The sequence below is a fragment of the Dama dama genome, chromosome 13, assembly GCF_033118175.1.
Source record: "Dama dama isolate Ldn47 chromosome 13, ASM3311817v1, whole genome shotgun sequence".
In the NCBI taxonomy this organism is placed as follows: domain Eukaryota; kingdom Metazoa; phylum Chordata; class Mammalia; order Artiodactyla; family Cervidae; genus Dama; species Dama dama.
Genome location: NC_083693.1, coordinates 33891553 through 33905222, shown reverse-complemented (window position 1 = coordinate 33905222; position 13670 = coordinate 33891553). Strand labels below are relative to the sequence as shown.

Here is a 13670-nt window from a genome sequence, read left to right as displayed (position 1 = left end):
GACATACAGAGAAGTAAAGCCAAGACAGACACGGACGGCCAGGGCCAGGTGAGATGATGCCATGTTAAATAAAGTCATTAGGGGAGACCTCACAGCTAACATGACTCTGCTCAGGAGGAGCTCATGCAGGTAACAGGGAGAGGGTGTTCTTACAGAGGAAACGGCCTGTGCAAGGTCCTGGGGTAGGGGCATGGCCTGGTGTGATGGGAATAGCAAGCCAGGAGGACATGAAAGGAGAGAGTGGATGGCATAGGGTAGGGGCTTCCCAGGGCCAGAGGCTGAGGCACCAGGTGCTTCAGGACTTCACCACCACGGTGGGGACTTAGCCGTGAACTAAGAGCAACATGCACGACACGGGGAAGGTTCTGACCAGAAGGATCTGACTTACAGTTTAAGGAGACCACTGTGGCTGCTGTGGACATGAACTTGAGACAGCCACTCAGTACTGTTCTTTTCCTGTTCTGAGCCCCTATATTTAAATGAAATGATGGCTCAGTCATTCAGAGTAACCACTAGAGTCTGAGACCACGAAGTCACCAGCTCCCTACTTCACTTTTTTCATTCAGCTGAGAGGAGAGTAACTTACTGCCCGCTCCACAAATGTTCACACAGACCCATCTCTGAAGCATCCCTTGCTCTGTCACACTCCAATTATTTATATGCATGCCAGTGATCCCCACTAAGCTGTGAGCTTCTTTAGGGACACAAAGAGTGGATATATGTATATGTACAACTGATTCACTTTGCTGCTCAGGAGAAACGAACACAACGTTGTCAAGCAATTATACACCAATAAAAAATTAATTTAAAAAAAATGACCTTAGAGCCTGTTACACAGAGTGAAGTCAGAAAGAGAAAAACAAGTATTATATATTAACACATATATGTGGAATCTAGAAAAATGGTACAGGTGAACCTGTTTGCAGGGCAGGAATAGAGAAGCAGACTTAGAGAACAGACTTGTGGACACAGCGGGGAAAGGAGAGGATGGGACAAACTGGGAGAGTAGCACTGATACATCGGAGAAGGCAATGGCACCCCACTCCAGTACTCTTGCCTGGAAAATCCCATGGACGGAGGAGCCTGGTAGGCTGCAGTCCATGGGGTCGCGAAGAGTCGGACATGACTGAGTGACTTCACTTTCACTTTTCACTTTTATGCATTGGAGAAGGAAATGGCAACCCACTCCAGTGTTCTTGCCTGGAGAATCCCAGGGCTGGGGTCACACAGAGTCGGACACGACTGAAGTGACTTAGCAGTAGCAGTAGCAGTAGCACTGATACATAGACCCTGCCATGGGTAAAACAGGGAGCTGATGGGAAGCTGCTGTCTAGCACAAGGAGCTCAGTTCAGTGCTCTGTGATCACCTCGAAGGGTGGGATGGGGTGGAAGGGAGGTCCAAGAAGGTCGGGATATATGTACACTTTATAGCTGACTCACGTTGTTGTACAGCAGAAACCAATACAACATTGTAAAACAATTATCCTCCAATTAAAAATAATACAATATTACACCTAAAAAAGACCCCAATGCTGGGAAAAGACTCTGGTGCTGGGAAAGACTGAGGGCAAAAGGAGAAGGGTGCGGCAGAGGATGAGATGTTTGGATGGCATCACTGACTCAATGGACATGAGTTTGAGCAAACTCCAGGAGATAATGGGGGACAGAGCATCCTGGCAGGCTACAGTTTATGGGGTCACACAGAGCCAGAGACGACTTAATAACTGAACAACACCTAAGAAAATTAATTTAAAAAAAAAAGAAAGAAAGACGCAAGTCTCTATGGTGCTCACACTCAGATTTTATTAGCCGGAGTCCCACCTCCGAGGAGATACATAGCCAGCCAAGGCACCCAGCTACCATCCTGTTCTTGCTTCCAGGGCTGATTCCAGGGCTCCCCTGGGGTGGGGTTTCTGCAAAGCCGCTTCAGGGCCTGGTTTCCACAGGTACAGAGAGCTCAAGGGAAGGAAGCCCAAACTCAGGGCCCAGTCTTCTCCACAGGGGAGAGAACACAGAAGCCAAATGGGCTGTGCGTCATGGAGCAAAGAGAGAGAGCCCTGAGCTGTGCCTTGAAGAACGGGGCACTTGGGGTTTCTCCTGCTGGCCAGGCCACTGGATGGCGGCCTGCCTGCCCCCCCACAGTAGCCAGTCCCTGCCTGGTCAGACCCTTTCTGCATTCACTGTTGCACATATAAGGCAGCTCGATGCCTCCTGCTAACTGGGCTCCATGAGCTCCAGCTGCTGGAGGACAAGGACCAAGCATCTGATTAGAAGGTGAGGTGACAGGGCATCCACCCTGGGGTACACCCACCAGCCCGCAGGAGCCTGAGGCCCGAGGGGGCTGCTCTGTCCCGGGTGCAAGGGGCTTGGGAGCAGAGCACCCTAACTAGGAGTGGACCGTCCTGCCAATGGGCCGTTTCTCTGTGAAGAAGCTTTTTAGCAGCAGCACCTGGCTGAAGCTGACCACAAACAGGGCAATGGTCTCGCCGATGGACCAGTAAGAGACTCGGCTGTTGAGGTCTTCTGCGCGGGCCCGGTCCTGTGCCTCCCGGAGCCGGTAATGCTTCTGGGAGTCGATCACCGTCTTCAGAGCCTCATGGATGGTCACACAGGCGGACTCCATCTGGGCGGGAAGAGAAAAACGGTCGTTGCTGACCTTTAGAAAAGAAGACTGGAAGCTGGCACACACAAAGCAAACTTTGTCATCAACATCCTAGGTACTACTGAGTGCTAACGATGTGTCTGCGCCAGGGGTCTGACATGGTTTTATTCATAATAAGCCTAACTGAGGTTCAGAAAGGTCAAGTAACTTGTCCAGAGTCACAGAGCTAGGAGATGGCAGAAATGTGAAAGTGTTAGTCGCATCTCCGTCGTGTCTGACTCTTTGTGACCCATGGACTGTAGCCCTCCAGGCTTCTCTGTCCATGGGATTCTCCAGGCAAGAATACTGGAGTGGGTTGCCATTTTCTTCTCCTGGTGATTTCCGAACCCAGGGATCAAACCTGGATCTTCCACATTGTAGGCATATTCTTTATCATCTGAGCCACCAGGGAAGCCAGATATAAACACAACTGTCAGGGCTGCTCCCAATGCAGAGGACCTGGGCTGAATACCTGGTCGGGGAACTAGGTACCACATGTCACAACTAAGATCTGGCACAGGCAAAAAAATAAATAAATAACATTTAAACTCAGCTGTCCAAGTCCTGAGACTGTGCTTTCAACCACTGCCCTGTGTTCTTTTTTTTTTCCTACACTCTTATTTAATACTTACCATATCCCTGACAGACCGGGATCATTACCCCCAGTGCTAAGGAGGGCTGACTGATTGCTTACTGAATATATTAATGAGGAAATTGAGGCTCAGAGAGGCTATGTGACTTGCCCAAGGTCACACAGCAAATTAATGGCAGGGCATGACATAAATTCCATCTGCACTAGACTCCGAATCTACCCTGGTGACTCAGATGGTAAAGAATCTGCCTGCAATGCAGAAGACTCGGGTTCAATTCCTGGGTCAGGAAGATCCCCTGGAGGAGAGAATGGCTACTCATTCCAGTATTCTTGCCTTGGACAGAGGAGCCTGGGGGGCTACAGGCCATGGGGTCGCAAAAAAGTCAGACGTGATTGAGAGACTGACACCTTCACTTTATTTCTGAATCTACCGCTCATTCTATTACAAAACTGCTGCCTACACTTCTAGGCATACATACAAATAAATGAAAACATACATTTCTCATGTACATAGACCTACACACACATAAAAATGAGGGCAAAGACACAGACATGTGTGTCCGTCAGCACATACAAATGCATACACTCACATGTAACATGTGTTACTTCACAGCTTCCTTTACTTGCTAAACTACTATGTGCAGCTGGCAGAATTTTGACTATCTCCCCACCACCACTACCAAGGTCCCTGCTCTAACCCCAGGAAGCCGTGAATACAATGAGCTGTGACTATGACAATTATATGTCACAGATGAGACTGTCCAGGGGGCCTGAGAGCCCCTCAAAACAAGGAGCTTTCTCAAGCTGACAGCTGAAGAAGTCAGAGAGGCTGGACACAAGAGAATGCTGGCTCTGAAGATGGAGAAGGTCACATCCAAGGAGCAGAGAAAGAACTCTAAGAGCAGAGAGCATGACAGCCAGCTGCAAGGAACTCAATTCTGCCAACCACCTGATTGAGTGTGAGATGCCCCAGAGTCTCCAGAGGACAGCCCAAACCCACCAGGATCTTGATTTCAGCCCCAAGAACTTGAGCAAAGCCTCTAGAACTGTGAGATAATAAATGGCTATTATTTTCAGCCATCTGTAGTAATTACTGACTCAGCAATGGAAAACTAAGACATTATGCCTGTGAAAGAACATGTGTCCTTACTCACTAGGAAACCTCTAAAACATCATTTCATTCAAAACCTAGAGAATTCTATATGGACAATGGGTTCATGTACTACAGAAGTTCATAAGCACCCAACAGACAACTGCTTCCCAAACTGGAAAGGTGAACACTTCATAAAGTTCAAGATAAGAAGCTAGAAGCTAGGGCTTTCCCTGGTGGTCCAGTGGCTAAGACTTAGTGCTTACAATGCAGGGAGCCTGGGTTCTATCCCTGGTCAGGGAACTAGATCCCACATGCCAAAACTAAAGATCCTGTTTGCTGTAACTAAGACCCAGCACAGTCAAAGAAATTTTTTTTTTTTAAAGACGAGTGGATCTGGGAGCCATTTAGAGACTTGGTAACAAGTCTCTAAAAATCAGTGGGATGAAATCAGTGGGATGGACAGAGATACACATATATATGTGTATACTTGCATACGAATGGCCATGTGTATATGCATGCATATGCACGTGTACATATAAGCACACGCACGTTCAATATGTATAAATCCACGTTTTGCTTTTTAAATACAAGGGAAGGGCTCCTTGGTTTTCCAGGCAAGAATTCCATCCTGTGTTTACTTCCATCACACACTCATTCAGAAACTCAAGGTGTACATTTCACTCACTTGAACTGGGTGCTCCTAGGACCCCTGGGCCCTGGCCTGAGCATTCAGCAGTACAGATTGATACCTCCAGCCTCCTCCCAGAGTCACTGGAGAAGGAGTGAGGTTGGGGTTGGCAGGGAGGAAGAGAGACAGAGGAGGACACAGAAATCACAGGTGCAGACATCCCAGGCAGAGGACATGTCACATGTGCTGTGGAAGGCATAGTTTCAGAGGCTTGGCTCGCATGTCACCGGCCAGAACAGCACCACGAGTCTCTGAAGAGGGCCTGAGGCCTTACAGGAACAACCTCAGACCTTTACAGGAACAACCTCAGACCCGATCAGTGATGGGAAGGAGGTCAGTCCTCAGACGTAACAGAGCAAGAGGTGGTGTTCTACAGTCTTCCTGGCGTCTGGAACCAGCAGGCCCCCAGAGACCAAGAGCAACATGACACCAAGATCCACAGACACTGGGAGCAGTCCCTTACCGGAGGAACATCCCTCCTCCCCTTCCTCAGGGACCTGCCGTTGCTGTTTGCCTAAGACACCAATTCCGCTTGTTCCCACAAAGTTTCAGTTAGGCGACCTAGCCAGCTTGCTTCCTGCCCAGCAGGAAGCCAGCAGAGGCCCTTTTGTTGCAAACAGCTCTGTTTGCTCAGGGCCGGGGGTCCCCAGCTCTCCCAGAGTGTGACTTTCACCTTGCTGAGACCTCCAGCCCTGCTAGTTTCCAGTGTCCCGAAGCCTCACGAGGATGGTGGGCACTACTCCATCCCAACAAGTGGTCTCCGGAGACACTCTGACCAATCCTTCCGCCCCTAGGACCATCCCTTTCCTGCATCCCATGCCCACTCCCATCCTATCTCCACCACCTGCTGGTGCCCAGGTCTTCATTCTGTAACTATCAGGAAATTCACTCAGCCTCACCTCTTCAGGGCCTCCACAGATAAAAGGAAGTTCCTACATATGATCCTTCAAGTTGCAAACTTTCAAAGATGCAAATGTACATGCCATCAACGTCTGGCGTGACAGTGCAGCTTACCCTCCTTCTCCTATTGCTGATGACCCTTCAGCTCTACTATCTCCCACCTTCACTCCCTCCTCCAGACAGTAACTCTTCTTGCCTGGCCTCTTCTTGATGCCAGACCCTGTGTACCAGCTGTTGTACTGTACTCCTGTACTTTTCAAGGTACTGTACAATAAGATTAAAAATGTTTCCATGTATTTTCTGTGTTTGTTTTTTATGTATCATTTGTGTGAAGAGTATTATAAACATATATAGATGATTGTGTTAGTTGGATACCTAGACCAACTTTGTTGGACTTAGGAACAAACTGGACTTATGAATGCACTCTCAGAACAAAACTTGTTCATATATAGGAGACTTACTGTACTTGGTTCTTCAAATTCTTAAAGAACTCAAAGGCAGTGTCATGTGAGTTGGCCTCAGAGTAGAGTCAGGGAAACTTTCCCTCGACCACCACGGAGGCAGCCCTGGACCTTGGACCTCTGTCAGAAGCCTCCAGTCTCCCCTAGGACCTGCCCAGACTCTCAGGATGCTGGGGGCGCTTCAAGTTTGGCCTCCCTCAGCAGAAATCCTGGCCCGCGCCTCTGTTAGAAGCCTGGTCATTCTGGAACTCAGGGTGAAGACAGTTCCTCCTGCCTGGGACTTGGTCACTCTGGGTCCTGTTCTTTCCCCCTGAGGCTGATACTAGTGCCAGAGCACACGGCCTCTGGCTCAGTGCTGACCTGGACGAAGCCTCAGGGGAAGATATGACAGCTGCAGGCAGAGAGGGGATCTGTGCTGAGCAAAGTTAAGATCAGGGCCCAAGAGGAAAGCAATGCCCTGAATACCTGCATCTGCTGTTCTTGCCACCTGGAAGGCCTTCCGTCCTCCCATGCCAGACATGCTCCTGGGCAAGCACTCACACTGTCACTTGTCAGCTAAGACTCTCCCTGCGAAGACTTCCCCAAACTTCCTGGAAGAGACCATTGGTCCCTTCCCTGAGAACCCTCACCCTTAAATCACAGCTCTGGGACTTCCCTTGTGGCTTAGTGGTAAAGAAGCTGCCTGCCAATGCAGGAGATGCGGGTTCAATCCCTGGTCTGGGAAGATCCCACATGCCACGGGGCAAACTAAGCCTGTGTGCCACAACTATTGAGCCTGTGCTCTAGAGCCCGGGAGCTGCAACTACCGAAGCCCACTTGCCCTACAGCCCATGCTCTGCAACAAGAGAAGCCATTGCATTGAGAAGCTTGTGTACCGCAACCAGAGTAGCCTCCTGCTCACTGCAACTAGAGAAAAGACCGAGCAGCAATTAAGACACAGCACAACCAAAAAGAAATAAATAAACACAATTATTAAAAAGAAAAAACACAGCTCTGATCACAGCATCCTCCAGACACAAGTGCAGATGGAGCACATGCCCAGCATTAGCAAGTGAGCATTGTAGGAGGCAGACACAGAGAGAACCCTGCTCAATCAGGGAGAGGGGGCCAGAGGTACAGAAGTAGAAGGAAATGTCTCTTCTGCATCTGGGCAGAAGGAAGGATGAGGTCCCCAGATGCAGAAGCAGCAAGTGCAATCTCTCCTGCAACAAAACGCAACTCTGAGGCTCCAGGAAAGAATGTCTCTACTGCCCTAACCCACATAGCCTATTCTCTACTGACTAAAGGGCCATACAGTCAAAGCTATGGTGCTTCCAGTAGTGATGTTCAGATGTGAGAGTTGGATCATAAAGAAGGCTGAGCACCGAAGAACTGATGCTTTCGAATTGTGGTGCTGGAGAAGATTCTTGAGAGTTCCTAGGACAGTGTGTGCTCAGTCAATCCTAAAGGAAATCAACCGTGAATATTCATTGGAAGGACTGATGCTAAAGTTGAAGCTCCAATCCTTTGGCCACCTGATGCAAAGAGCCAACTCACAGGAAAAGACCCTGATGCTGGGAAAGACTGAGGGCAGGAGAAGGGGGAGACAGACAATGAGATGGTTGGATGCATCACTGAGTCAATGGACATGAGTTTGAGCAAACTCTGGGAGATGGTGAGGGACAGGGAAGACTGGCATATGCAGTCTATGAGGTTGCAAAGAGTCAGACACAATTGAGCAACTGAACAACTGCACTAATCCACAAAGCCTTTTCTCTACTGGTTTCTTTTCCACTGTTTCAAGACGCAAATCTCTCAGCTCAGGTGGCGACAGTGATGAAGAATCCATCTGCCAATGCAGTTGAAGGAGGAGATGTGGGTTTGATCCTGGGTTAGAAAGATTCCCTGGAAGAGGAATTGGCAACCTGCTCCAGTATTCTTGCCTGGAGAATCCCATGGACAGATCCTTGTGGGCTACAGTCCATGTGGAGGCAAAGAATCGGACATGACTGAGCAACTGAGCATACACACAGCTCCTGGAAACTTACAAAATCTTCAGAACAGAAGCTATTTCATCAACGACCAACAGAACTCTTCAGAGGACAGGTTGTGAAAGCTCTTACACATAAAGACACACCCTGGGCTGGACTGTCTATCAGCACTCATGTTGCCAAGTTCAAACGCAATGAGGTCCAGCAGAACTCTCCAAGCATGGGCACCAGCCACGTGGGACTACTGAGCACTAGACAGATGTGTTGCTACAGAGCAAACAAGGAAGTGAATTTTAATTTAACATTAATGTCAATAGCCCTAAGCAGACAGTGTTTACTGACTACACAGTGCAGTACTAACCTCCAGCTGCTCAGAGAATAAACCCATCATCAAAGCCACAGAGGAACAGAGCCTGTGGTCACTTTGGAGGGCAGCCCAGAAGGTGACCTGGTCTCACCACAGACTCGGATGCTCTGGCTTTGGTTTTGGCACAGGTGTGGCCACAGATGGTCATTCTTGTCTTGGGGGCTTTCCTGGGTCCTGCCACTCAGTCGCTCAACAAATATTTGGTGAGCTCCAATTCTGTGCCACACTCCACGCACCGGGGCACTGAGGGCCCAGGGGTAAATAACACAAGAGTTCCAGCCTGAGTCTGGGTATGGGAGGGAGGAGCTTGAACAGCAGAAGAGACTGATAGAGGAGGCTGAGGTTGAATTATAGTTAACCGTGAGAGCCATGGGTGACACAGATGACTATCTGTCCTCCAAAAGTGTTACCATTTCTCTGTCAGGATGTGGAGCTGTCACTAGGGGTCAACTGCCTAACGGGACTGTATATGCCAGCCTTCCTTCCATCCATCCAGACTGTCCACATGACTATTTCTCAACAATGAGATATGAGCAGGGGTAATGGTGTCACTTCTGAGCCAGGGCTTTTAAGAAGCAGGTGGGGCTTTCTCATTCTCCCCATTTTTTGGTGGCAAGAAACATAGGACTCTGAAGCCCTAAGGGACAGTGGAAAGATGACCAGAAAGGAGCCTGGCTTCCTAAGTCACTCCACGGAGAAGAGTCCTCCACCTCCATCCCCACTCTCCAGATTATTGTTTGAGTGAGAATCAAAATTTCCATTGTGTTAAGCCATTGATATTTGGGATTTACTTGTGATAGCAGCTTGTGTTACCTTAACTGATATACCATACAAAGCAGGACTTTGTCTTTCTGGCGCAGGTGTATTGAAAGAGCAGAGAGGCACGTACTGTGTGTGCTTTGAGAGCGGTGCTGTGTCAGACTAAATGGGAACGTGGGAATACCAGAGGAAAGTACTGCAGGGACACAGTTAAAGAATGGAGAGGAAGACCAGAAGGGGAACATAAGGTCTTCTAGGACTAGATGTGAACACAAGGGCAGAGCAAATACTGCGACTTCAGACTGGGAGGTGGGTGGCTAGTGACTGCTCATCAGCCAAGACCAGGACAGACAAGGAGGAACAGGCTGGGGGTGGGGGGCGGGAAGAGGGGGTTCATCTCAGACTCTTGGGGCTGATGTCCACTCACCTGGGTGAGAGCTGTGACTCTGTTCCCCATGTCTGGGAGAATTGGGGGCTCGTCGCCCACTTGAAAGTCAAAGTAGACGGTTTTGTGAGAGAAGGTGGAAAACTCATTACTGAAGCAAAACTGATACACGCCCTTGACCTCGGCCTTGTGCGTGAAGCTGTCATACTGTTTCTTGGTTTCACTGTAGATGATGTTCCCCAGGGGGTCTTTCATAAAGCAGTCGACATCGTAGTGGCCTCCAGTGATGACCTGACAACCATAAAAGAGATCCACAGGCCGTTTTTTATCAGGGGGCAACCACCACTTACCATATGCCAACTGGGCACGGTGATTGATGTCATGAACATTGTTTTCATTTAGTCTTCACAACCTTCTAAAGCAGGTGCCATGACACTCCCCAACTCACAGAGGATGAGTCTGAGGCTGAGAGAGCTGAAGTGAACTGTTCATGTCACACAGTGTGAAAGCAACAGGGTTAAGACTTGGATCCATGTCTGACTGACTCCAAAAGTTTTGCTCTGCAAAAGTGCAAAGAGCCATGGGATTTCCCCAGTGGTTCAGTGGTTAAGATTTTGCCTTCCTGGATACATGATATGTATATAGCTGAGTCCCTGAGTTCACCTGAAACTACCACAACATTGTTAATTGGCTATACTCTAATACAAAATAAAAAGTTTTCTAAAAAAAGACTTTGCTTTCCAATGCAGGGAGTGCAGGTTCAATCCCCTGTGAAGAAGCTAAGATACCACATGCCTAACAGCCAAACAACCAAAACACAAAACAGAAGCAACATTGTAACAAATTCAACAGACTTTAAAAATGGTCCACATCAAAAAATCTTAAAAGAAAAAAAGGGTGCAAAGAGCTTAATCCTCCCCACTTTACAGAAGAGGAAACTGAGGCTCTGGAGGTTTATATTATTGCAGATGAAATGCAAGAGAAAGGTGAATACAGATTGAAGCCTTCACAGAATCAGTGACTACCAGGGGAGTCATTGGTTCAAACTCTTTCACCATAGGGAAGATAAGATCTGCTAAGAGCAGAATCACAGGGATGGCCAAAGACTAGAACTAAGGTCCATCAAAGAACACGGTCAAAGGCCTCCAACTGCTTCCAGACATTAATATTTCCTTTCCTTCCATTAAAAAAGGGAAGAATTTGCTTTGTGATCAGTGAGATTCCTAATGCTGGACATGTATAGACTTATGTTGAACCCATAACAGGGGTTTCTGACCTAGCACAGACCTGATGACCTCTCAGGCCCCTCCAGCCTCATAACAATCTTTCTGTTTTCAAATACTTATTTATGTATTTATTTATTGGGCTGCATCGTGTCTTCATTGCATCCCACAGGATCTTTCGTTGTGGCACACAGGATTAGTTGCTCTGCAGCATGTAGGATCTTACTTTCCTGACCAGGGTTTGAACCCATGTCCCCTACACTGCAAGGCAGATTCTTAACCACTGGACCACCAGTGAAGTCCCACAAGGATCATTTTTTTTTTTTTTTGACGACTGTATCGGGGTGACCCCTGTTTATCCAGCTGCAGTTTGCACACTGTCCACAAATGTGAAAGTAACCAGATGAATGATTCAGAGGCCAGGACACATGATGCTGTCCCCATGCACAGCCTCTTTTAGCGGTTTTGGTCAGAGAGGGCCCATCAAACTGCCTACCCTCCCTTTTGCTGCCCGTGCCACCTCCCCTCTGTAATGCCTGCCAGTATGTGTCCATGATCAGATGCCTGTCTGAATATCTGGGTAGGACTGCCTAAACTCAGATCTGCAGCTCTCTCACTCAAGAACTACCTGCTCCCTACCGCGCCCCCCACCCCACCACACCACACCCCAACTGCGAGCCACGAGAACTCTCACAGCAGCCAAAAGTGCAGGAACTTGGAGCTTTTCTGAGCCATATGGCAGCAGCCACACCACCACTCCTTGTAAACACTGCCAGGCTCAAAGCCTGCGCGGACTCCTTTCCAAAGCACCCTCGCTCCCCCTAACTATGAGTTCAAACGCTGGAGAGAGGCGAAAAAACAAAACCACGAACCCATTTCCTCTCGCTGCCATTTTTCAATACAGGCGGGGACAAAGCTGTCCAAAAAACGTTGGGACAGAGAGCCTGGTGCCAGAGATGGCGTTCTGTAGAGTCAACGCGCTCTCAGGTCATTCAGGGCAACTCCGCAGGAAGCCAGAGTCGCCCCGGGCATCCCCATCCTGGGCATGCACCTGCGGTGCTACCTCCCTGGCTAGTCGGCCCGTCTCGGGTGGGCTCTGATTTCCTTGTCTCTGGTTATTCCCGTCCCATTCTGCAGCCTCTTTGGCTAATTCCAGCCACTACAGCCGGGGGCGCACAAGTGACCACTGAAGACCTGGAAGCGGGAGAGAGAGGCGGCGCCTAGGGCTCACCTGGTAGTCTAGGGAGAACTTCACGCCCTGCTCCACCTCCTCGTGGAAGCACTGCCTGGCGTTGTCCGGCAGCTCGAAGGTGAGCTCGGCGCCGCGCGGCCGCTCCGCCTGGAGCAGCAGCAGTAGCAGCAGCGGCAGCGCGGAGGCTGAGCGCGGGACCACGCCACCCATGATGCTCCTGGTCCAGTCCGGAGGGCCGCGGCTCGGGCGTGCGCTCCGCGCGGGCGGGGCAGCAGCTGCGGGACCCAGAGAAGGTGCAGCACAGACGTGGCGCGACCCGGCGCCGCGCTTCCGGGAGAAAGGGCCCCCGCGCGGTTCAGAGCGCAGCCGCGCGCTCGGGGGTGGGCCCGGGACTCCGGCCAGGGAGTACCGCTGCGCCTGCGCGCTGGCTGGGCTGGCGAAGGGGACGCTCCCCCTTCGCTGCCCCGCCCCGCTTTCCTGCTGGAGCGTCTCCGCGAAGGGGAGGCGGGGTCCCCACCGCCAGCGCGCATCACCCCAAAGCGCCCCCTACATGCATCCCCAACAGGGGTGTTTCTGCACCCTCTGGGTTCCGCAGGGTTGAGTGTTTCCCGGAGTCGGCCCAGGTCCACGCAGTCCATACTGTCTGGCTGCAGGAGCACGAAGGTTTTACAGGGTACATTCTGTTTTTGACTGGTAGACTGAAATTGAAGAAAGTAGGGAAAACCACTAGACCATTCAGGTATGACCTAAATCAAATCCCTTATGTCTATACAGTGGAAGTGAGAAATAGATTTAAGGGACTAGATCTGACAGAGTGCCTGATGAACTATGGACGGGGGTTCGTGACATTGTACAGGAGACAGGGATCAAGACCATCCCCATGAAAAGAAATGCCAAAAGGCAAAATGGTTGTCTGAGGAGGCCTTACAAATAGCTGTGAAAAGAAGAGAAGAGGAAAGCAAAGGAGAAAAGGAAAGATATTCCCATTTGAATGGAGAGTTCCAAAGAATAGCAAGGAAAGATAAGAAAGCCTTCCTCAGCGATCCATGCAAAGAAATACAGGAAAACAACAGAATGGGAAAGACTAGAGATCTCTTCAAGAAAATTAAAGATATCAAGGGAACATTTCATGCAAAGATGGGTTTGATAAAGGACAGAAATGGTATGGACCTAACAGAAGCAGAAGATATTAAGAAGTGGCAGGAATACACAGAATAACTGTACAAAAAAGATCTTCATGACCCAGATAATCATGATGGTGTGATCACTCACCTAGAGCCAGACATCCTGGAATGTGAAGTCAAGTGGGCCTTAGAAACCATCACTACGAACAAAGCTAGTGGAGGTGATGGAATTCCTGTTGAGCTATTTCAAATCCTGAAAGATGATGCTGTGAAAG

At 49.5% G+C, this 13670-nt stretch overlaps 1 protein-coding gene across 1 annotated transcript; it reads right to left on the bottom strand.

Moving 5' to 3' along the window:
• Positions 1–1781: 1781 nt before the first annotated feature.
• On the bottom strand, positions 1782–12614 carry TMED3 (transmembrane p24 trafficking protein 3). The gene is made up of 3 exons (XM_061158836.1): positions 12311–12614; positions 9899–10147; positions 1782–2623 (listed from the first exon to the last, which is right to left on the bottom strand). The coding sequence occupies exons 1-3, from the start codon at positions 12479–12481 to the stop codon at positions 2387–2389; spliced, it is 657 nt and encodes a 218-aa protein (XP_061014819.1). The 5' UTR covers positions 12482–12614; the 3' UTR covers positions 1782–2386.
• Positions 12615–13670: the final 1056 nt, after the last annotated feature.